This window comes from Melopsittacus undulatus, chromosome 10, assembly GCF_012275295.1.
Source record: "Melopsittacus undulatus isolate bMelUnd1 chromosome 10, bMelUnd1.mat.Z, whole genome shotgun sequence".
NCBI lineage: Eukaryota > Metazoa > Chordata > Aves > Psittaciformes > Psittaculidae > Melopsittacus > Melopsittacus undulatus.
The window spans coordinates 17762479-17786266 of NC_047536.1; the positions used below are offsets into that span (position 1 = coordinate 17762479).

Consider the following 23788-nt stretch of genomic DNA (forward strand, 5'->3'; position numbering starts at 1 on the left):
CTCGAAAGATCATCCAATCCAGAATTTTTTAGGGGAAACGGAGCCTAGATGAGGTTATTTAGCACCCTGTGCAGTTGCATATGGAAAACCTGCAGTGAGCGGCACTCTGCCATGCTTTAGGATCATAGGTTCACACAATAGTTTGGGCTGAAGCGGGGGATGCTCTTCCTTGCCCACTCACGGAGGGATTCAGCGCTCCCGCAATCCCCGCAGCTCCCACCAGGCGGCGCTGCCGTGCACCTAACGCGCCCGCCAGGCGGCGCAGCAGTGCCCCTCGCCCCGCCCCTCGCCTTCACCGCTCTCCGTACGCAGGAGCGAGCGCTGCGGTCAGCTGATCCGGCTGTCACGTGACGAGGGAGCAGCCCGGCGGGGGCGAGGTGCGGGACCGGGACGGGGATCATGACCATGACCATGGGGCTGGTACCGATGGGGCCGTTACCGGAAGCTGCCGTTACCGGAGGCTGCCGTTACCGGAAGCTGCCGTTACCGGAGGCTGCCGTTACCGGAGGCTGCCGGCCCGCGGGACGGTGCTGTCAGCATGCGGAGAGGGGCCGGCAGCCCGCGGGGATGCGGGGGGGGGGGGGGAACCGGCGTCCCGCACGTGTGCGCGGGGTCCCGGGGGTACTCCGGGGTGCAGCAGCGAGCTGGGGAGGTTGTGCGCGCTGAGAGGGCTCAGGGGTCGCTGTGCACCGCGGGGTGTGCAGGGGGCCTGCGGGGTGCCGGCACCGTGCATGGGTGTGCAGGGGGCCCTGGGGTGCTGGTGTGGGTGCTCAGGTGTGCAGGAGTGCGCTGCAGCCGGCATGGGTGCTGGTAGTCCTTGTATGTGAGCGTGTGTGTGCGGATGGAGGGGCTGCTGGCAGCTTGCAGGGTGCCCAGAGCTGGCATGAGGGTATGGGTCTGCCCAGATCCCGCATGGCAGTGAGGTGCTGTGTGGCACTGTGGACAGGGTGAGGTGCAGGGAGCCTTGTGCTTTGCAGGGTGCAGACACGCTGCTTTATGAGGGTGCAGGGCTGGAGCTGTGAGACCAGGAGGTTTGTGCCAAGCAGGCTCCCTTGTCCCACCGAGATGGGTTACAAGCGGTGCGCTGGGGGTTCAGCACGTGTGATGGGGAACAGCAGGGAGTTCTGTCATTTCTAGAGGATTTTGTGTCGCAGCCCCTGCTCAGCTGGGCAGAGCTGCCAGGGTCAGCAGCAAGTTGCATCTTGCTTTTGTCTTGTGGTGTGGGTTGTCACTGTTGAAGGACAAGTTGCTGTCACCTCCTTGCCCCAGCCTTCCAGGGTGCTTCACTCACCATAATGAAACAGCTCATGTGCACGGGGAGTAAAAATGCACATGGAATTGGCCAAGGAGCTGGGTTTAAGGGGGAAACCGAATGTGGCTGCTCCTGTCTTTGCTCTTTGTAATGATGAGAAAATGTGGGGTTTTGCTTCAGTTTGACGTGTTTGTTGTGTGGATGAGACAAGTTTTGCAGCTTGACTGTGGGGGAGCCGAGTGCTTGCGCCCTGCTGCTATGCAACCTTTAATCCAGACACAAGGCAAGTCATGATGAATGCCTTTCCCTGGCTCTTCAAAGCAAAAAGCTTGTGGGAAAACAAAAACAAACCACGAGGAGCAATCAGGTAGATTGATGTGACTGCGTTTTATCTGAGAGCATCGCTCTTGGGTACTTCAGGTAATGCACAGACCATCTCCAGGGAGGCGTATCCATGCCTGACCCAACTCTGGCACCCCTCTGCCTGCTGCCCTTGCCCACTACCATTCGTTAATGCTTGGCAAAGCCTCCCAGGTCTCTCCCCTGCTCCTGTAGCTCGTCACCGATGACAAATAGCATCTAACGCTTTCCTTGTATAAACTAACACCGCCGCTCTTCCCAGTCCCTGTCTCACCCTGCCCGCGGCAGAGCCGGTTCAGGGCATGATTGCATGTCCTGGCTATGAAGGAGGAGTCAGGCCCGAGTGCTGCCTGTGCTGCCCTCAGCGCTGTGGGGAGCCTGGTGCTGCGCAGGATGGAGCAGCGCTGCTGCCTGCTCCATGCTGCCTGGTGCTGCAGGAAATAAAGCAGCGTCCTGTGGGTGCTCGTGTGACCTGGCGGGTGCTGGAGGAGCCTCTGGCAGGAAATGAGCCCGTTTGTGGTTATATTTCCCTGCCTGCTTCTGCTTGGCCCCAGCCTGGCTCCCCCGTCAGCACAGGGGGGGATGCCTGGGACTGCTGGGGCATGACACCCCAGAGGAGCCCTGGGGCAGGGACTGAGGCACCAGGCTGTGGGGCAGGAGCCTGACAGATGATTTCCCTGCCTCTGGTGCTCCTTCCTGGTTGGCCCTCAGGGTGCTGAGTGCTGCTGGGGGCTGGAGGAAGCAGAGGCTCTTAATGGGAGGCTGTGCAGAAGCAGCAGGAGTTCTTCAGGGCACGTATGGGAATTAAACCAGCTGAAGGCAGGAGGTTTCCTTGGAGTGTCCTTGGTGGAGCTGGTGTGGGTGCTCCTGGCTTGCAGGACTCTGTTGGGTGTTCCCTGGAGCAAGAGCTTAAACCATGACAGTTATGCAGGTGCCTCATCCCGGGAAGCCCATGATGCTCCTCTGTGGTTGTGAAACCTTGGGAGTGGGTGGTTTGCAGCCGGGCTGCGCTCCTGCCTCATGGAGCACAAGCAATGGTTTTTATTCTTTTTAATAAAAAGTCTTCAATTAAAAGAAAAAGAAAAGTTGGGAAACTTTCCCTTCCCTGGCTCTTCCTGTCCATCCTTGTGACAGCTCCAGTCTCAAGTCCCAGGGCTGCCAGCACATCCCCCCTGCCTGTGGCTCTGTTGTCACACTCACCACCCTTAGAGCAGGGGGACACCAGGACACTTACCTGACATGAAGCAAGTTGCATCCAGGTCCTTCCTGCAGGATCCTGAGCCTGTCTTTCCTGGGTGTGCCCAAAACATGGCCACAGGCCTGCGGGAAGAGCCGGTGGGAATGTGCCATGCACCCTTGACCTTAGGACATGCCAGCTCCATGATTACCTGGGCGGGAGCACGCTGCGCTATAAAAGCCCTGCAGGAGACCTTGCTCCGGCAGCACGGGCTGGTCTCTGCACCATGGCTGAGCCCAAGGAGCCTGCGAAGGGAGGTGTTGAGCTGGGCACCCCTAATGCTGCTCCCTCCGCAGGGACCATGTCCACCCGGCGCCTCCGCAGCGAGGACTACAACGACTACAGCTCCACGGATGTGACACCGGAGGGGAGCCCGCCCGGAGGCATCAATGGGTTTGCTCATCCTGAGTCCTACCAGCGCTTCGGGGAGACCAATGGGACCACGTGAGTGATGCTTCCCTCCTGCCCCGCACATGGAGAGGGTGGAGGAGGTGATGGTGGCTCCCTGTTGGCTTTGCTGGAGGGTGATGGCTTTATGGGGAATCCTCCTGGGGATAGCGAGGGCAGAATTGTGGTGCTGACGCCATGGAGTGCTGGCACCAGGGGAGCAGCTGCCCCATCATCACTCTGCTCTCCAGTAATGCTGGGCTTGGCAGCAGTGGGCAGAGTTCGATGCTTTTCCCAATATTCCACTGCTCCATGTTGGTTCAGTGGGGAGCTGTGTTGAGCAAACAGCATGTCCAGCTTCAGAGGACAAGTGGGCATGTTGCAGCCATGCCCTGGGGGCCTTCTTCTGCCTTGTTCACCCAGGTGGGTAGAGAATGCTGTCTCTGAGCCCTTCAATTCAGCCTCTTGTGCTAAGCTTATGCTGGGTTTTGCCTTAGAGCTGGTTTTTCAAGTGCCCACCTGAAATCTGCTTGTTCGAGTCTTTGTCTCCAGTCCTTCCTCAGTACCACTGGGTTCAGAGGATAGGATCTGGATCTCTGTGTGTGTTTCCTGCAGCAGCTCAGAGCTGCTGGATCCTGAGCAGGATGAACTGGGGGCCGCGACTGTGCAAGGTCTGGGTGTGGGCATTTGCCAGTGGTCATCTCTGCATCTTCTCTCCCTCAGGTGGTACCAGACCCTGATCCATCTCCTGAAGGGGAATGTTGGCACGGGGCTGCTGGGGCTGCCTCTGGCAGTGAAGAACGCCGGCATCCTGGTAAGGCAGTGCTCAGCTCTGCTGTGTGGGTGCTCATGGGTGCTGGGCAGCTTACGTGGCTGGTGTTAGGACTTTACTCCCTGCTGAGATACCTCTTGGTGCTCGGTTTCTTGTGAGCATTTTAACCCTGGGCTCTGTGCTTTGCCTTGTTTGCTGCAGAGACTGCTCGGGTGGCATATCCTCCCCCTGGTCATGGCAGGCTCAGCACAGCCTCTGCCTTGGTTTGTCTCAGTCAGTGTGTGTTGAGCATGCTGTGTGCCTCCTGAGGGTTCTACAAGCACAGCACGCACGTCAGGAGCCCCATCGCTCAGTAATTAAGGCTGGTGATGGGAGATGGCTCTGTGCTTCCCTCTGTGGGGTTTCATTTGTGCTGGCCCAGCCTCAGAGCTGTGTTGAGATCAGTGGATCTGATGTGGCTTTGCTGCTTGAGGGCTGAGGTTGCACTTGGAGGTCAAACAGCAGCCCCTGGCCACTGTCACATCTCCCTCCGGCTTCCATCCCAACTCTTAGTGTCTCCGTGTCTGTGTTACACCCCAGCAACTGACCCCCATGTGAGAGGCGGGGGGCACCTTGCTGCTCTGCTCCAGGTTTCCTTGCCCAGCAGTGCAGCATTCCCATTGCTCAGATTGAAAAATCAAGTAATTAGAAGGGAAAACTTCCTTCCTCTGTCACCTGCGCAATGGGATGTGCAAGATAGTTTGGAAAACAACCCTGGAAGCGCTTTGCTGCACCCAGACTGCCCCAACTTGCTGCTTTTGCATCATTCCTGCTCTGTCGGGTCCTGGGGGACTGGTTCCCGGGAGCAGCACCTGAGCAATGTTCAGCCTCCAGCCATGTTTTGGCTCACTGAGCCTGTGGAGTTTTGTCTGGAAGTCAAACGTGTTGTGCAGCTCTGCCTTTGGCCATCAGAGTGCAGCCTTGCCCTTCTTCTCCCTGCAGCTGGGTCCTCTGAGCCTGCTGGTGATGGGAGTCGTGGCTGTGCACTGCATGGGCATCCTGGTGAAGTGTGCCCATCACTTCTGCTACAGGTAAGGAGCAGCTCCCCTCCTCGGCACCACTGCTCCCACACTTCTTTCCTTCCCAAGAAGTCCTGTGGAGCCTCCCAGCAGCAAGTTCCCTGTGTTAAAACCTCAGCTGGGAACAGCTGCTGAGCTTTTCACAGGAGCTGTGTACCCATTCATGTCATCATTTGCCCTGGGAGCCAGCAGACAGGGCTGATGTGAGATCTCTCTTTCTTTGGGCAGGTTCCAGAAGCAGTTTGTGGACTATGGAGGTGCCATGATGTACGGGCTGGAATCAACTCCTAGTGCGTGGCTGCGGACACATGCCGTCTGGGGAAGGTACCTGTTCCCTGCTCCAGGCATGGGGCTTGTCTTTAAACAGAGCTGGGACAGAAAAGCCGCTGGTCTCTGAGCTGTGTGAGCAGATGAGCACAAGAGCCACATTACCTTATGTGTCACACCGTCCCTGGATGCTCAGTGTCCCTCAAGGGGTAACATTGAGGTCTTTGACCCGATCTTGTCCCCAGCCAGATGTGGCTTATCCTAAAGGAGGGAGAGAAGTAAGTCTCTGCTGCCTAACAAAGGAGTAAATAACATGTATTGCATTGCTGGCACTGACGGTGGCCAATAGCTGCTGCTGGGGGTGCCACCAGCCCTGTGGTTTCACACATCACATCGTACAGGCACATCAGATGCTGGACACATTCAGCTCTTCCTGTGTTTGAGGGACATTGTCTCCAGCTATGACAATTCAGCAGCAGACTGGAGATGCTAAACCTAAGAAGGAGACTTTTCTCCTGAGACTGGTCCTGACTCTTTGGAGGGGATGGGAGGGGGAGACCAGAGAGTCTGAGGTCCGTGAGGTTAGATGGTGATCAGTCCAGATCATCAGAGAGGTGAGCTGATGCCCTTACCTGCACACCTGAACCTCTGGAGAGAGCAGCTTTGCTGCAGTGCTCACGTCAGCGCCAAGCACCCCAAGTGTGCTCTCATTTCTGCATGGCCTGCTTAACAAATGGTCTTCTTTTCTAGGCGCTTGGTGGGGCTTTTCCTGATCATCACTCAGCTGGGCTTCTGCTGCGTGTACTTCGTGTTTCTGGCTGACAATCTGAAGCAGGTTAGGTTTACTCCTTCCTTTGGGAGAGGGTGTGTGGAGGTGTTTGGGTTATTCTTAGCTCCCGTGTCACAGCTCTGTTCTCCACCAAAGGTCTGGTTTCCATAGCTGATGCTGCTCAGGAAGGGATTGCCCAGGTGTTTTGAAGGATCAGAGGTTTTCCTGTTCAAACAGGGCAGGTTTTCCTGGGAAGCCCTGTGGCTTTGTTCCGTGTGCAGAGGCACTGGAAAAATCCATGTCCTGAGGGGAAGCAGGGGCTGTTCCTAATGAGGGAAGACAGGAGAGAGGTGACACAGGGGACTCTGCCTGTAATGTCCTGCCCACCTCAGTTAATTGCTGTATCGATACTCTGTGTAGGTGGGTGATGTATGGATACCAGGACCTGCTGTCAACCCCTCTTCTCCCTTTCCTGCACCCGTTTGCATTCCAGTTTCTTTCCTCATCCCATGGCTCTGGAACTTAATTACATCTGTAGGGAAAGAGTTTCCTTCTGCCAGGAGGAGATAAACAGAAACTCTGAACCGCTTGGCTCCTGTGCTGTAAGAAACTGGGAATGAGGAATCCCTGTTCCCAGCCTCCAGCATCTCAGTGCCTCGCAAGTGCTGCTCAGCATTGCTCCCCTCTGTGCTCCTGCTCTGCTGCAGCAGGGGTCTGGCTGCTGCCACGCTGCTGCTCCCATGGCTGGGAAACCCCTGGGCTTGGGTTTGGAATTTTTTGGGTGGGGAGTGTTGCTTGTTTCTTTTTGTGGTGGGGACTGGTGTGTGAGATGGGAGCCATGGTGCAGGTGGTACTTCAGGAGAGATCGTTGCTGCTGTGCTGGGTAGAGCTTTGGTTTGGAAAATGGCTTTGGAGCAAGCTGTGGAGAGGCAGGGCAGGCTGGGGCTCTGTGCTGCACTCTCCCATGGAGAAGGCTGACATGTGCAGAAGCTCTTTAGCTTCTCCTCTGGGGCAGGATATGGTCCAGAGCAGCTTAAATTGGTTTGCAGGTAGCCCTTTGCTGCAGTGGCCAGCCAGCACCTTGTACCCAAACCAGCTTCATTGTGGTTGTATTGGTGATCCCCAGTGTGCCCATGGTCTTGGGAGGGATGGCTCAGCCACCTGGCTTCTGAGGCAGAACTCTTTCTAGAGGAGAGCACACAGCATGGAGTGCCTATGGAATGACAGACCCAAGGAAAGGATGGTTTCCTATGAAGAAAGCAAAGTTGGGGGCCAGCAGTAGCTTCCAAATATCTTTGAGTGGGAACAGGGAACTGAATGACTGAAGGGGTTTGTGCAACGTGGTGAAGCAAGAGGAAAAGGACCTTTGAGGAAATAGCACTTAATGTCTCCTTCCTCTCTTCTCAACGGGCCTTGTGGGCAGCACAAACCAACCCCTGCCCTCAGTGCACTTGGCTGCCAGGTTCACGTGCTCACTGAGCCTGGGTTCAGCCAGGTTTTGCTGTCTCAGCTCAGATGCCGTGCCTAATCCCACCTCTGATCCTAGTGAGGTAACAAGCATTTGCTTCAGAACTACTTCAACCTGCGTTGCTCTGGTTTTAATCAATAGCTGTGCTTGAAAGTGAGCCGATGGGGTAGCATTCCGACCTGCTGGGATGGGTTGCTGAGATCCTTTCACACCTGCACAGTGGGTTTCATCAAGCCTTCCTGTGCTGCCCCAGGTCATATCTGCAGCAAATGGGACCACCAATGACTGCAGCTTGAACAAGACAGTGGCCATGACCCCCACCATGGACTCCCGGCTGTACATGCTGTCCCTCCTGCCTTTTGTGGTGCTGCTCACGTTCATCCAGAATCTCAAGGTCCTGTCCATCTTCTCCATGCTGGCCAACGTGGCCATGCTTGGCAGCCTCGTCGTGATCTACCAGTACATTGTCAGGGTAAGTGTGTATGGCTCCCTCTGTGCTGTCCTGTGTTTTGGCAGGTGAAGGGAGCTCAACAAGAGGATGTTTGCACACTGTGGGATGATGCTCATTCCCATGGGCAAAGTGGTTACCCTCTGCTCCACAGGGTTTTCCCTGTGGCATGGGGCTGTGCTGGGGAGTGATGGGAGCAAGCCAGGTCCTCCCCATTCTCCCCGTGTCTGAATGCTGCATGGGTTCTTTTCCAGGACATTCCTGATCCCAGTGGCCTGCCTCTAGCAGCAGCCTGGAAGACTTACCCTCTGTTTTTTGGCACTGCGATCTTTGCTTTCGAAGGCATTGGGGTGGTAAGTCTTGGCATGTGGCAACGGGGCTGCCTGCACAGGAGGCTCAGCCCATGCTCGGGCTTGCCACAGCCCCTGTGTTGCAGCTGTATTTGCAGATGAACTTCTCTGACAGTAGCCCAAAATCTGGATGATGCTGTTAGCTTTAGCCTCCAGGCTGTCTCCTGGGTCAAACCCTGTTGCTGGAGGAGCACATGCTCCAAACCTCAGGAGGCTGGTTGCTGCTTTGAAGGTGGCTGTATCTGGCAGTAGATAGGGCTCTGCTGGGAATCGCACTGGCAGCTGCCTTGGGCTCTGCTGGCTGACCTGCAGATGAGGGATCATCCTGAGCCTTGCTACCAGGCTGGATCCTAAAGCTCCCTAAGTGGGAGGCCAAAAAGCATGACACAAAGAAGTGAATCGGTTCCTTCCCACCCTGCTGTGGAGGCTTCAAGATCATCCTTCAGCAGCCGTGTGGTCCCAGCCTGCTGTGGGGCTGGATTTGCATAATACAGACAAGATGCTGTAAATAGAGTGCTGTATCTGTGGAAGAGAGCTGGCTGGGTGGGTGGAGAGCTTCATGGCTCGGAGCTGTTGTGGGCTGTTTCCGGGAGCTACCTTCAAAGGGGGAAGAGATGTTTTCATCTCTCAATAGAAGCTGACTGTAAATGCAGGGCTGGAGAGGGCCCAATCTATTACAGGGGGAGTGTTTACTGCATGCTGTGCCCAGGGCAGAGGGCCCTTGCTGGCGGTGAGGCACAAATGCTTTCCTCCTTGTGTGATTTGGAGGAGGAGAAGCAAATAAAAGCTCTTCTGGTCCTGCCTCCTCACCAGCTCTGCTGCTGGGTCTGTCCTTGAAGTCCTGCCACCCAAGGACAGCTATAAAAATGTTTGCTGAAGTCTTATATTTGAAAGCAAGTGTCAGTAGTAGAGAGGTGAAGGACTTGCTTCTGTCCTTCCTCTTATTGTCCTGTTTGGTTGAAATCTGTCCAAACCTGATAGAAGAGGAGAAGGCGTCTTGGTCTTTCCAGGTCTACAGGTAAAGTGAGACAATGTAAGATGATGGGCCTGTCCCTGTGGGCATGGCTAGTCTATTTTGTAGTGCAGAGTGGAATGCAGGCAAGGTATGGGGTGGATGGTGTCGCCCCAAGATGCCAGGTACTAATGGGTACAGCTCCTGCCAAATGGAGGAAGAAGGTCCCTTCCTTAAGACAAGGGCATGAGTGATCCCACTGAAGACTTGCCATGCCAAGTGTGAGGGTCTCAAATGGGCACACAGAAATCAGATCTCTAGTACATGGGCTTTTTCAGCTGGGTTCCATGTGTGGCCATCCCATCCCCTGGCATGGGGAGCTGTGCTTGGCCATGGGGCTGAGGGCTATAGAGGAACAGGGGCAGCCTGCTGCTCTGTTGTCATCCTCCTCCTCCTTCTCCTCTCCCAGGTGCTGCCTCTGGAAAACAAGATGAAGAACCCCCGTCAGTTCCCAGTCATCCTCTACGTGGGGATGACCATTGTCACCATCCTGTACATCAGCCTGAGCGTCCTGGGGTACCTGCGCTTCGGGGCGGACATTCAGGCCAGCATAACACTCAACCTGCCCAACTGCTGGTGAGTCCTAATGGGGAGTGCAGGGGCCAAGGGTAAGGAGAAAGGGAGGTGAGGGAGCAGCAGGGGACATCACTTCTTAGGAGAACTAACCTGGATGAACTTCAGAAAGGATCAACCGTGCTGTGTTCCAACTGTCCAAAGGAGCTTGACAAGGATTGTCTGATGTATAGGGTGAAGAGAGGCTCATTGCTGTGACATCTGAGCTTGGCTCTGCAGCTCAGGCTGCTTCCCCGGGGTCCCTGGTGGTCCCTGTGTGGGTAGATGCAGCTCCTGCCTTTTTACTGGGGCCTTGTGACATGTTTGGGGGGGCTAAGCAGCGCTCTGGCTGGGAGATGTTGAACACAGCCCCTGTGCAGCCCTATCGAAAGGTGCAAAACCCACTTCTCTTCCCCAGATGGAGAACTTGGAAAACTACACCAAGGCTGGGAGCTCCCACAGGGGGTGAGATGTGACGTCTCCACGTGTGGGCTGGGATCTGTGTTTGCAGCCCTGGGGCTCAAACTCCCACTCCTGGGCTCTATGTTGTGACTGAATGCGGCTCATCTGGAGCCAACACTCTGCCTTTGAGCACTGGTGCCATGAGGATACCCCTTCCTTCCTGTGGGTGCTGAGCTCTGCAGCTCCCCAAACCTGTCTGTGATCCGCTGGGGTCTGGTGAGGCCTCTTGAGATGCTGGAAATATGCATGGCCTTACCCTGTACCTGCTATAACCTGTGCTGGTGGCTCTTGCAGCAGCTGGCTGGGCTTTGTGCTGGTCTGTCCCTGGGGCTGAGCGGTTGCTCAGTGTCACAGCTCCATATTCGTCCCAAAAGAGAAGTACAAGCGGGTTTTCTTGCCTTTGGGACAAGAAGTGTGGAGCATGCAAGTATTGAGAATAAATGCCTTTTCCAGCTTGCTCCACCTGGGATTATATGAGAAAACCCATCTCTGTTGCTTCTTACAAGACACTGCTTTGGGGTGTCTGTGGGGCAGGCTGTGGTGCTGACAGGCAAGGAGGAGCTGGAGAGAAGCTCTGCAGAGGTTCCACTTGCAGCAGCAGGGTTTCACTGGGTTTGCCTGGGAGCATCTGAAGTTTAACAGTTTTCTCTTTGATGTCCCTGCTGCCTTGAAATCCTGCAGGAGACCAGCACGAGGCTTGGAGCTGGGGGTGCCTGTCCCCCTCCCCAGCCCATCCTCTCTGCTGGTAGCATCAGCCCATCACCTTGCACTGACTCGCTGCCTCTTCCCCATTGCTGAAATAGATTTGGGCAGGACTGTCATTGTGAGTCACTGTTGGGCTTCCATGTGCTGACCATGTAGAACAGTGCAGCTGGAGCTCTGGAGAAAGCAAGCATTTGAAGAAATAGAGGCTGGTTTTGCTTTAATTATTGCTAGGAGGGTTTCTTTCAGTTTGAATGCACAGATCTCATTCATGCTGGGCCTGTGTAGTGACTGAACTGGTGCGTGTTGGTGTGGCTGAAGGTCCTGCTCTTGCCAAGAGCCTTGCATTGTCCCCTGCAGGGGCTGGGGCTCTGTCAGCGCCCTCCTGTCAGTGAGGAGGGATGGGGCTGGTGGGAAAACTTGCCTGTGTTGTAGGGAGATCTGGGTCCCACCACTCCAGCACAGTAGGGGTGAATCCCATCCTCTCAGCAAGCTGAAGGAAACTGTGAAGGGGATGAAGTGCTGCTGCTTCTCCTGAAGGTGGGAAGTGGGTCAGACCCAGGCCTTGGGCTCTGCAGGGCACCAGGTTGTGGCACAGACTAACAAAATCTGCTGCCCTGTAATGCTGCATAGGGACTTCTGTGAGAAATCTCAGCTTGGTTTGCTCTAAAGGATGATGTTCCCTTAGAAAGAGGGTAATGGGATTTCTGTGACTTGCCAGGCTGCAGGAAGCTCCTAGTTCAAATGTGTGTTTCTGGGAGCATCTGCGCTTTCCGTCAAAGGACTTTTCTGGAAAACAAAACAAAAGCCACCTGTAGGTGATGGCTGAAGACTTGCTCTTGAAATGAGCCCACCCTGCTTTGCCTGTGGGTTTGTTTCCCAGCAGTAATGGTGTTGGGCTGCAGAAGCTGGTTGTAAGGGCTGTTGGTGAGAAGTTCTGGGGTTTGCCTGCAGTGTTGGAAACAAACTGAGGACCATGGCCCAGATGCTGCATCCCTCCTTGGCTGTAGCCATTGCCCGGAGGTCTCTAGAGCAGATTTGATGAGCGTGTCAGGAATCGTTGGATTACAGGGTGACTAAGGGCTTTTCCAGCCTCATTTCTCCATAACCGCAGCTTCCTCAAATAAGGAGCGTGTCAATTCCCAGTACCCAGCTCTAACCACAGCTTCCACAACACTGCACTGCTATGCAGAAATCCCTCCCTGCACCCTCAGAAGCATTGCTTCACCGCGTCTTCTGAAGAGTGAAGAAATGCTCTAGTGAGGGTGAAGATGTTTGGTTGCATATAACCAGTTGAAGGTAGGTAATGACAGAGCTTGTGGTCCAGGGAGGGTATGCCATTTCTTGCAGCTTGTTGGAATGGCTCGGTGTGGCACTCTGGTTAGGCAAGTAGTGGCTGTGGTTGGCAGAGCAGTGCCTCTCCAGGGCCTTGCATGGAGCTCAAGGTAGGGCTTGAGCTCTTTCTCCTCTCAGTATTTAAAATGCCTTTTGAGCATGGTTCCTGATGGGGAGGTTTGGTAGCAGACCTTCCTCTGTAACTTTTTTAATGACACCTCTTAATTGTAGATTGTCCTGGATCACTTTATGGTTTTACAGCATTGCTTTGCTGAAAATACAGCTTGAAGATATGCAGGTGTGGGGTAGAGGTGGCTCAAGGCTGCTGTGGACTTGTCACGTGTGGCTATCTGGGCGCACTCTGGACTCTCAAGGTAGCTTTGTCTTTAGTTTGCTTATGGAACCACAGGGCAAACTTAGCTTAGGGAGGGCACGGTCCACCAGAGATACTGAGTCCACCCTCCTGCTCAAAGCAGGACCAAGTTAAATATTGAATATCAGTAAGGAATGAGGTTCCCCACTTCTCCAGGCCTTTGTTCCGGTGCTTAACTACCCTTTTGGGATGCAGCTCTGTCCTGTTGCCGCTGGTTCTTCTGCTGTGCAACTTTGAAAAGAGCCTGTCTCCGTCTTCTCCATGCCTTCCTTATAGGTAGCTGAAGACAGCATTAACATCCCCCGTGACATTCTCTTCATGCTGAATGAGCCCAGATCTTGCAGCATCTCCTTGTGTATCATGTGCTCCAGCCACAGCTATCTTAGTAGCCTCCATTCAGATTGCTGTGTTAGGAATCTCAAGACTGGACATGATGCTCAAGATGCGGCGTCACAAGCTCCTAATGAGGGGCAATCCTTAAACTGCTGGCTATGCTTTTGCTACCATAGCCTGGTATGTGATTGACCTTCATCACTGCAAGGTCCTGCTGCTGGCTGATGGTCAGTTTGCTTCCCACCAGGTCCTCCAGGTCCTATTCCGGCCAGATGGGAAGCTGGGCCCCAGCCTTTCCTATGTGTAGGATTTTGTGTTTGCTTTTCAGCTTTGCCTGTGTTTAGATCCTGCTCCAAGGTGTGTCAGTCCTTCCCTCCAATTCAGTCTTGTTGGGAGCTTGCTGACAGCGTGCTCTGGATTGCTGAGAGCTCATCCAGGTGCACTGATGAAGATATATCCATGATTGCCCCTTGGCAAATCCCCCGTGGCTGTTCACCCTGTACAATATGTGCCTAGAAATGGATGTTAGAAGGACTTAGCCCATACTTTTCTGAAGATCAAGGTGAGGCTGATTAGCCTGTAGCTTCCCTCATTCTTCTTGAAGGCAGATATGTTTTTTCTTCCCAGGTAACAGGACCTCTCTCTGATTACCTTGCTCTTTTATAGATGATAAAATGACTTCAGGCTGATGTTGGGCACAATCTCGAATACATCTGATCTGGTCCCATTCACTTAGGTGTTCCCTGCCCCCATCCCCTGTGACTGTGGGAAATGTTTGACTGTACCAGACTCTGCCACTGATGTTCAGAGTTGTCTTGCATGTAAACACTTCTCTGTTTTGGGGCTGCTGTTGTAGCAGCTGGGTGCTGAGAACCAACATACAGAGGGGCACTGGCCTGTGCCCAAAGAAGTTAAAAGGGAGTGAGTTACGTTCCTCAGCTTAGATCCACTTCATATTTACCCAAGTGGTATGGGCAGGACCTGTGTTTCCTGCTCGGTCAGCATGTCTTGCGTTGGGGAACGGGTAGGGCCATATATGAGGTAACTGGATATCACTCCTCTTTTGGAGAGGCTTTTCTAGCTGCTGAGGAGCTGAGGGAGGAGACTGGGCTGGGAGGTGTCTTTTTGGCCACCTGTGACTGACTTTGTCCTGCAGCTACGCTTGTCCACTGCTGCATCGCTGTAGGATGTAGGGACATGGTGAAATCAGACTCAGGGTGAGCCTAAGGTGCTGTTTGCAGCTTGTCTGAGCTCTGCCTTCCTTCTACTCAGCCCAAACTGCTCTTTTAGCTGTCTTCCCCCCAGACATGTATCATGCAGCATGCCCGAAATAGCTGCTCTTTCTGTCTTATGGAGGAGGTTCAGTTGCAGGTGGTGGTAGTGACGTTTGTATCCCATTTGCTCTGTAAGCCCAGACTTATCCCGGTGGTTCTGTCCTCTTCCCCCTCCTCAGAAGCCAAGCAGTAATTGAAATCTGAAATATTCATGGCTGCAGCTAGGCCTCTTTGAAGATATTCTTCATCTCCTGTTGTAACAGGATTCGGTTATAACCAGGATCCAGCTGGTAACCAATAGGAGAAAAGGAAGCTTTCTTCTTCTTTCAGCTCAGAGGCTGGATGGAGGTCAAGGTGAGGAATCTCTGGGAATAGCTGCAACTTCATTCTGGGTCACTGCCAAAAATCAGGATTGCAGGCTCTTGCCAGTACCAGTGCTAGTGGGTATTTGGGTGTTGTCTGTGGGGAGCAGTCATGAAGAAGGCCACCTTGTGCCACTGCAGAACTTGCAGAGTGCAGCCTGCTTGAGTGGGAAGGATGGTGCAGAGCTACACAGGGAGCAAGGTACCTGGAGGTCCTATTTTGTGCAGTCAAGGGCAGGGTGGCAACACAAGCATCTAGGAATGTAAGTGGGTGCCTTAACTTGTTGGGGATCAAGGTCGGCTCCTGGTCCCTTGGCCAAGGACGCCTCATCTTTCCCTGTGCCTTGGAATGAGTCAGGAGCAGGACAGTGGTTTGTCCTGGTTGGTTGGTTGTTTCTTTGTTTTATTTTTCAACGAACACTCAGTATCTGTGTCCATGAGTTTTCCCAAGGGGAAGCAGCACTTGAGAGGCTGCAGGCCCAGCTCCTGGCCTGATGGTTCCTTACACCAAGACTAAAAGCCTCTGATTAGGTACAGGGACACGTGTTGCTGTGGTTTGGAGGTTGTGCTGTCTCCTTGAAATCACTTGCCCAAAAAGAGGTCTATGGACTTGAATGCATCACCCTTGATTTTCCAGGAGACTGTTCAGGAGGAGAAAACCATTGTCACACCAAAGTCCTTGTTGGATGGGCATTCACCTTCTGCTTTCTGCTGTTGATGCCAATGGGGCTGGAGCAGAGCATGTCTCATTGGGTCTCCTCCTTGTTTGCAGGCTGTACCAAGCTGTCAAGCTGCTCTTCTCCTTTGGGATTTTCATCACCTATGCTGTGCAGTTCTATGTGCCTGCTGAGATCATCATTCCCCCCCTCGTTGCCCGGGTGTCGGAGCGCTGGGGCTGGCTGGTCAACCTGCTCCTCAGGGTGGCTCTGGTTGGCGTGACCTGTGAGTACAAAGCAGCTTGTCTGAGTTCACCTATGAGGATGTGGAACCTCCTTCCTGCTGTGGGTTGGTGGTGCCAAGAGCTTTCACCCCTTGCCCTGCTGCCTCTGGCCCAGCTGCTAAAGCCCTCACTGCAGGGAGTCTCCTGGCCCTTGCTAATGCAAGCCAGTGGGCCAGGGTGGCCTCCAAGTAGTTGCAGCAGTGATCCTCTCCCTGCTCTATGTGGGACCGGTCTTCTCAGTGAAGGAGTAAGCTTTCCACATCATTTGGTGCCTGCAGTGAGGCTCTGGTGGAGCAAGCTGCTGGGCTTGAGCATGGTGGAAAAAGCATGGAGCAAATCAGGTGCAGAAGTATTTGATTTTAGCTGGCTTTGATTCCTGAAGGCTAAATCCTTGCTGTTGTCAGCACAGCTGAGATGCTTGACTGAGCTCCCTGACGTCATCTGCTGAAAAAGAGCTTTCCTCAATGGCTTGATGCTGCTGATGCACCAGAGCTGAGCATCAGGGACCTTCCCTGCATCTTAGCTGGCTTTGGTTTGGGTTTGAGAGGAGTGTGATGCTAACTGGAGAGCACTGGAGCTGGCTGAGAGCAGTGTGCTTCTGGTTTCTGGGTGTTCACTAGTGAAGAGCCAGAAGTTCTGCATTGACATGGGTAAAGCCCATCTCCTCTGTGCTGAGTTCCTGAAGCACTTTCTGTCCCAGTGCCTGCAGCTGGAGGGACAATGCAGGGATGAAATCCTGCTGTGCTGGGCCATGTGCTCTGGTCACTCCAGTGCTGTGGTTGGGCTTGGAGCCTCTCTTGGAGGGTGCTGGAGTTTGTGTGGCCAGGGAAGTGACGGGTTGGAGCAGTGTGGGATGGCGTCAGGCACCGGCAGTGGCTGTACCCTTCTGTCTTGGTGTTGGTGGAGGGATGCTGGTTCCTTAGTACCTCCTCCCCTTACCCTCCCCTGTAGGAGATGGCTGTGGCTGTTGCTGAGGATAAAAGCAATTAGGGGGGGTTGCATGAATATTCATCAGCTGAATGTGTGGCCACAGAACAAGCCTGCATCGTGGCTTTGGCTTCCAAAGAGTGGATGCAATTTGATGTCTTTTAAGCTTAGACTTCAAAACCAGCACACTTAAAACTCCTTTGAATTAATACCTGAGGAAAGCACGACCGTTGCCCCAGAGGCTGTGGGCTGCAGCTGGTGCTTTAGTTCTGCTCATTTAGAGGGGGGTTAATAGTTTTGTTTGCTTCCAGTCCAAAGAGCCGTGTGGGGTGGGCTGAGGATGCTGCTGGTGTTGGCTGCTCTGCTCTCTGTGCAGGCTGCTGGAGCAGGGATGCTGCTTGCAGCAGAGACCTCCTTTGGCCCTGTGCAGGGCTGAGCACTGGAGTAAACTTCCTCTAGGTCAGCTTACTGGGGGCCTTTGCTGCTGTCCCCCAGGATGGAGGTGAGGTTTGTCTCTAGGCTTATCCAGGTGACAGCAGGGCTGGAGTGTGGTGTGGTGCAGGAGCATCTCCTGTTTGTGTCTATGCCTGTTGTCAGCCTCCCAGGCTTTCCATCTCCTGTGGTGCTGTGGGTGATCATTGGCTCAGGGAGGCTCCAACAGCCTCTAGCTGATTGCCAGGGCGAAACCAAACCCCTGTAGTAAGGAGCCCTGAGATGTCCCTTCTCCACCGAGGCAGTAGCTGCCATGTTTCTAAGTGTCTCCTATTTCTAAGCAGAGCTTTCAAAGCAATAAACCAGTATTTGATTAAATACTGAAGTCTGCTTGGCTTGCAGAGGATGCTCTGCAGAACTCTGGTTGTCTTTTCCTCAGGCTTTGTTTGACTCAGAAGCAGCAGTGATGCTCTCGAGTGCTGAGGTTGCCTCAGCTGAGGACCTTGCTCAGTGTGTGGTGCTAAGGGGCATTGTGGTGCTGGCTGTGGGCTGGTTGGAAGGAGAAGGCACCATCCCTCTGTCCTCCCCTGGCCCCGAGCAGGAGCAGAGGGAGCAGTTTTCCCTGCTATGTGCTGAGCTGTCAGAAGTCTCCAGGGGGATTTTCCTTGGTTGCAGATTTTACCTAACAAGTATTGTCCCCGGGGCTGTGCCGTGGGTGCTCTGCTGCTGGATCAGCTCTAAACACATGCAAACCACACCGATGTATGCGGGCTGGGGGCAGAGGGCTTTCCTTCCCTTCTCCTGCTTTTATGGGGTTTTTGAGGCTTTACAGCTCCCCAGGTGTGGGGGCAGGAGTCCTGGCATTGACAGGGGGCTGGGGATGCCGTGGCTGCTTGTCTGCCAGCAGTACGTTTGCTGGGGCACCCATTGTGCTCAGCCCTGGAGCTCACTGGTGCCCAGGGTGACAGGAAGGGTTTGGTCTGCATGCTGTGCTTCATTAATGGCTCAGTTGCTTGCTGGGGAGGAACAAATACATGCAACCCCATCTTCAAAGCTCTTGTGTCAGGGAGAAGGGCAGAGGGAGGATTCAAGCAGATCCCTGCAGTGGGGTTTTGCTTAGTTTGGAGAGAATTTTGGAGAGAAGGAGGGTCTTGGCCATCTGGGAGTCATCAATGCTAACATGATGTCTGCTCCTCCTCCAGGTGTCCTGGCCATCCTCATCCCGCGCCTGGACATCGTCATCTCACTGGTGGGCTCCGTCAGCAGCAGTGCCCTGGCTCTCATCTTCCCCCCGCTGCTGGAGATCGCCACCTACTACTCTGAAGGCATGCACCCCATTGTCATCGCCAAGGACGTCATCATCAGCCTCTTTGGCTTCGTGGGCTTTGTGGTGGGGACATATGAGGCGCTGGTGGAGCTGGCAGCGCCCGCGGCCGCCGTGGTGAACGCCACCAGTGCCATGGTGCAGTGACGGTGCTCTGCCCGCCCGGGTACCACTCTGGGGGTGTGGGGGCTCCGGGAGATGCTGGTCTCCTGGGAACGGTCTCCCCTTTCCTCGCAGTGGGGTTGGTCTGCGAGAGGACAGGGCTGCCCTCCCCCCCCCCCCCCAGCAGGAGGGTCCTGTGCTGGGCTCTGGCGGTGGAGGTGGGATCTGGGCTGGGGCAGTGCCTTGCCTGGGGCAGGTGATAGAGCAAAACCGCCCCCTCATCCCCTGTAAATAGTCGCTTTTGGAGGGGAGCAATCCTGGGGATGTGGATTTTGATTATATCCTTCTGAAATCCCACCCTTTCTGTATCTCCCCATCCCTTCAGGCAGGGGGGATGGGGACTGCTCTGTTTTGTGCCAGTTTGTTTATTCTTGTCTTGGGTTTTTTTTCCTTGAGCACTTTATTTTTACAGCAACAGAGAAACCTCAGCTCAGGTTGGAGAGTGCGGAGCTGCCTCCTCACCTTGTGGGGAGTGTGGGCAGAGCCCAAGGTATGGAGCATCCTGGGGACCCCAGCTCTCCTTTGCTGGGATCCCCAGATATGGGCATTGGCTCCTGCTCTGTTTCCAGCTGCCTCAAGGCCTGGAGCTGGGCACTGGGCACATCCTTGGCATAGGAGGGGTTGCTGAATCTATCCCATGCTTTCAATAGAAACACTTCCTTTTCCTCACTTAACGCACAAGTGCAAGACCTTTGGAAGCATTAGAGAGCCAAGGCATGTGGGGAGCAAATGGGCTTTGCCACAAGGAAGGTCCAAGCTGGTTGCCTTCAGCTGGGAGTCCTTTCCCTGTGTGGGATGGGGTGTCCTCAGGGGTCACCACTTACTGCCTGCACACCACTAAAACACATCGCCTTGTTCACAGTGCACACATCAGCTGTTGCTGCAGGCTGATACTGAATGTCAAATCACACTCAAAACCCTTATTAGTTTTACTGTTACTCCCTTTACATCCTCTGCCTCTGCCCCAGCTCCTGTCTTCCAGTAGGATGCAGCTCTCCAGTGCTTCTCCCTATGCTCCTGTTGCTTCTTGCATTGTGGGTGGTGCATGCCTGGGGGGTGGTCCCCATTATGCTGCTGCTTTCCTTCCTCGGTGAGCCCAGCTTCCTCCCTAGGGAGTTTCATTGCCTTTCTGCTGGATTTCTTTGTTTCTAAGACGAGAGCAAATGCATCCTCCATGGGATGTCTTCTAGCAGTGCAAGGTTTTGGCTGAGCCACCCCTCTGGAGCCCTGTGTCTTGGCCAAACTCCTCCCTTCCAATGCAGCATCTTCAGACACCGGCAGCGTGGTGGCTTCCTTTGGAAAGCCTTTATCCCTTCATCCTGCCATAGCCGTGTCTTCCTGGGGGTGTGAATAGAGCACTGCCAGGCTGCGTTCCCATCTTTGGTGGAGGATGAGTGAGGCTCAGGGTTATTTTTGGTGTCTGACCCACTTCTGGGAGGAGAAGGCTGTGCTGAGCAGCATCTCTGCAGCCTGCCTCCATGGTGTGTGGTGTTCCAGTGTCTTGCACTGTCTCCTTTGCTGGTCCTGCTTTAGGTGCCCTGTGTCAGGGTAGGTCTGCGCTGTGCTGCTGCTCCTCTTCCAGCCCCTCACCTGCTCACTGCATCTCTCAGGGCTCACTTTGTCCCCTCAAAGTCTGTGCTGGTGAAGGTTTCAGCATGCTCTGGCATCGCTTGGTCACGAGCAGGGCAAAGCTTGAAGTCAAACCCTCCCTCTGGAGCAAACACTCAGGTCTGGGAGGGGGCTCCAGGCACGCCATGGACACAAGTGCAATATTCACATCCATCACTGCGTCCTGACCCCTGTGTGGCCCTTGGGGTTGGGTTTGGGTGCAGAAATGTCACCCTTGGCAAACCAGGGGACATTTGATGCTTGCCCCGTGCTCTGTTGGGACCCTCCAAGAAGGCTGGACACATCTTGGGGGACAACTGTGGCTCACGGGCATGTTCTCAGCCTGGCACTTGGCATCAGTGGGTTTGCTGGCATCTTGGCATCCAAACTCACTTTGCACTCAGCAGTGAAGGCCTCATTGCCAAGGAGACTGGGATATCACTGCAGCATTAAATGGGTTTTGCAGTTCTTCTCTTTATGGGGGTGTTCAGGGGCTGTTTGGAGGTGAGGCCAGATGTGCTGGTGGGGCACGTGGTGTGAAGGGCTCTGCTGAGTCAGGAGGACCTGGCACAGGACCCAATGGACACAAAAACTTGACACTTGCATATTGTAGGCTGCTCTGTAACCACGGAACTTGTAGATATAGAACTGATCAATGTACATGTCTCGTGCCTATGGATATTGTCAGCGTACAGTGTGTGTAGCTGCCCAGTGGAAGAGCTGGTGCTGCACCTGAATCATGTATCTTACTTTAATCAATAAATATGATTTATTTTTTATGTGGAAATGTGCTGGGCTGTGAGATGGGCACTTCTCTTCCAGGTGCAAAACTACCTGGCAGAGCCTGGGCCAGGCGTGGAGCATGCCTTGATAGCATCCAGCATAGGGGGTGGAAGATCTTTAGGTCCTTTACAACCCTACCAGTTCTGTGATTCTGGATAAGTTTGGTTTATCCTCATGCTGCTGAATAAGTCAAGCCACTGTGATGTGTCCTTAGTGGGGCTGTTTGGGAAATCAGTGCTAAAAAAGGGCAATGTCTTGAAGCTGTGGCAGAAAAGTCTCCTTGAAGCATGCAGGGCAATGGGGAATGTGGGCCTGGGAGGGGGACTTCAAGTCAAGAAGCTGCATGAAAAAGTAGTCACAATCTCACAAACCCATCCCCCAGAGTGAAGCTGAGCTGGACACCTGCACAAGTGCAGCCAATTGCTCCCTGCCCTGGCTCTAATGTGAGATTAACGCCACCTGTGGTGGGATAACAAAGCTGGGGGTGGGAGCTTTGGCCATTGCAGGTGATGCTCGTTCTGCAGCAGTAGTTCAGGCATTCTCTTCTCACCCTCTCTCTGTGATGAGCCAGCAGGTAGGATGTTGTGGTATCTTTGGGGTATTTGGGGGAGTGGGATGAGTCCTAGTGCTGTGGGTGTCCAAAAGAAGCTGTTATTCCCTGGACAGCCCTTGGCTGGAGCTGGGAAGGGATGTCCTATTTACAAGGAACTCCCAAAGTTATTGGATACGATCAGTAGTAAAAAAATCCAATCTCTTTTAATACTTTCCAAAAATCAACGACAAAAAAGTTACAGCAAACAACCGACCAAAGAAAACCTCTCACGAAGCAACGATGCATTTCCAAGCACAAGGACACACGGGCAAACCCACGCTCAGCAGCCTCGGCGCCCCGTCTCAGCCATGTGGTGCTGGTCAGTCTTTAGGGATACACCAGGGAGCCCCAGCTGGGCGGCAGGACCACGCTGGGCTGCGTTCAGCATGGGACCATGACAGCCAATGGACATGGCTGTGCTCGCATCCTCAAGGCAGGGTCTCCCTTATACCCATGACCACAGCGTGCCTGGGTAGGGTTGTGCTTTGCTGCTGAGTCTGTGGGTGGTTCCTGGTGTGCTGAAGCTTCTTGCTTGTTTTTAATACAGAAATGGACTTTTTTTTTTTTAAATCTTTTTCTTTTTTTCTTGGACTTCTATTGGCCAAGTGAGGGATGTGACGATGGGATCAGCTGCATTCCCTCATCTCTCTCCCTGCATCGGGGGCAGACATGGAAGAGGGTTTGCATTGGCTGATCCGTTCCACAGGGCAAATTATTGGCTTGATGCAAGCCCTTGGAGCCAGAGCAGGGTAGCTCTGCTATCCCACGTGGGCATTCCCAGGCTATGCATCACTAGTCCTTTTGCACCTTCTCCACCATGACTGCTGCCATACCTGCAGTGCTTGCCCTCCTCCTCCTCATCATCCCTGTGGCCAGGGAGCCTGGAATGGGAGGAGGTGGCATGCTGTGGTCCTGCATGGTACCCGAGGAAGTCCCCTTGGCAAGGAGGCAGGTTAGTCATTAGCATCCCAGGAGCATCCTCTGTGTCCGGGCAGTGGCTGGAGCATTTCCCCTCCATTTGCATCAGGAGCACAGTGTGGGGAAAGATCCAGCCAAATTACACCCCAGCCATGCATGGGGAGATGCTGCAAAATTGTGGGGGACACACATTAAACCCCCTTGAGCAGCATGGACCAGCCCCCTGCACACTGTTCTGCATGGAGATGTGCTTCTCATCCCGAGCATGAGCCCCCTGTTAAAACATCACCTCCTCACAGCTCCCGTAGTCGCTCTCCACCATGTCTGAGCCCTCGTAGTTGGGGGGTGGAAGGGGCTGTGCTCGGATGCTGGGCTGGTGGCCCACCTCGCAGTCTGCGTATGAGGGCTGGGCCACGCTCAGGCGCATGCTCACCCGCTTGTACCCGGGGTCGGGCTGGTACGGGACACCCTCGCCCTGCACCAGCTGTGCTGGGTAGTAACTGATGGCCGTATATTCGTTCTGGCACTGCGAGGCTCCCATGTCCACGGGGCCGAGCGGCAGGAAGTCCTCCAAGTTCTGGTTGCTGTAGCGGGGTGGGATGGGAGCCCGCTTGTTGCTCTGGTCCAGCGGGAAGGGGAAGCCTCCGTAAAGAGCGACCGGTTCTGTGTCTGCTGGTGGAGGAGGAGGTGGGGGAAGAGGAGGGTGGGAGGAGGATGCTGGGGGGGCTTGAATGATCTCATAGTGGGAGTACTCCTGCACGTCTGATGACAGGTACCGGGGGGGCCAGTAGGTTGTTTCTGCTGGGTAGACTGGAATAAAACAGAGTTGTGTTAGCTGCAGTTCAAGCTGTTGTTTTCCCTCTCGTGCCCTCCCGCTACTTACTTCCATAGACTGAGTCTGCAGGAGATGTGGGGACAGGGGAGCTGTGATTGCTACTTTGGGAATCAAGGGGACTGCTGTGCTGAAGCAGTGTTCCCACCAGCCTTCAGACACCCACTGCTCTAGCACCCCAAAGACACACTTATCGTGCCATTTGCATGCAAGAAGCTTGCATGATGAAGGGGTGGGGCAGAGGAAGTGATCCGTTGGATCTCTCCCTGTAGTTACTCTTGTGACCCCTCTTCTAACAGTGTACATCGGTGATGAATTCCTGCATGAAGAGAAAGCAGTAACCTTGCTGTCTAGAGCCACACAAGACGTTTCCTTGAGGGTGTGATTCCTCTACCTAGAAACTGATGAAAATGCCTCCACAAAAATTCACACTGACTTTTTGGATCTTAATTATTTTTCCTCTTAACTTAGTAATTCTCTTTAATGGGGTCTTTTGA

General features: G+C 54.2%; 2 protein-coding genes across 7 annotated transcripts in view; one reads left to right on the top strand and one right to left on the bottom strand.

Annotated features, from left to right (window-relative positions):
* The first annotated feature begins 256 nt into the window (after window positions 1-256).
* LOC101878625 (proton-coupled amino acid transporter 1) lies at window positions 257-20945 on the top strand. 6 transcript variants are annotated; one of them, XM_031047479.2, is made up of 11 exons: window positions 257-377; window positions 3146-3293; window positions 3960-4050; window positions 4990-5078; window positions 5295-5390; window positions 6084-6168; window positions 7824-8042; window positions 8273-8371; window positions 9790-9956; window positions 15546-15715; window positions 18275-20945. In XM_031047479.2, exons 2-11 carry the CDS (start codon window positions 3151-3153, stop codon window positions 18541-18543), a joined length of 1428 nt encoding a protein of 475 aa, XP_030903339.2. In that variant the 5' UTR covers window positions 257-377; window positions 3146-3150; the 3' UTR covers window positions 18544-20945. The 6 variants fall into 6 exon arrangements, with proteins under 6 accessions (XP_030903339.2, XP_005147246.3, XP_033922565.1 ...); XM_005147189.3 differs by lacking the exon at window positions 257-377 and adding an exon at window positions 747-1672; XM_034066674.1 differs by lacking the exon at window positions 257-377 and having other exon boundaries at window positions 747-3293.
* A 738-nt stretch (window positions 20946-21683) lies between these two features.
* The window catches only part of FAT2 (FAT atypical cadherin 2), a 61087-nt gene continuing 58982 nt past the window's right edge, over window positions 21684-23788 (bottom strand). Inside the window, exon 25 of the mRNA XM_034066673.1 lies at window positions 21684-23269. Within this exon, the coding sequence (XP_033922564.1) occupies window positions 22737-23269 (533 nt within the window). The 3' untranslated portion in view covers window positions 21684-22736. The remainder of the gene's footprint in view (window positions 23270-23788) is intronic.

Excerpts from the sequence above, each read along its gene's own strand:
- LOC101878625 (XM_034066674.1), top strand. The coding sequence starts at position 3,076 with ATGGCTGAGCCCAAGGAGCCTGCGAAGGGAGGTGTTGAGCTGGGCACC. Across the intron at positions 8,372-9,789 it reads CTTTCGAAGGCATTGGGGTG|GTGCTGCCTCTGGAAAACAA; the intron begins GTAAGTCTTGGC and ends CTCCTCTCCCAG. Across the intron at positions 15,716-18,274 it reads GGCTCTGGTTGGCGTGACCT|GTGTCCTGGCCATCCTCATC; the intron begins GTGAGTACAAAG and ends CTCCTCCTCCAG.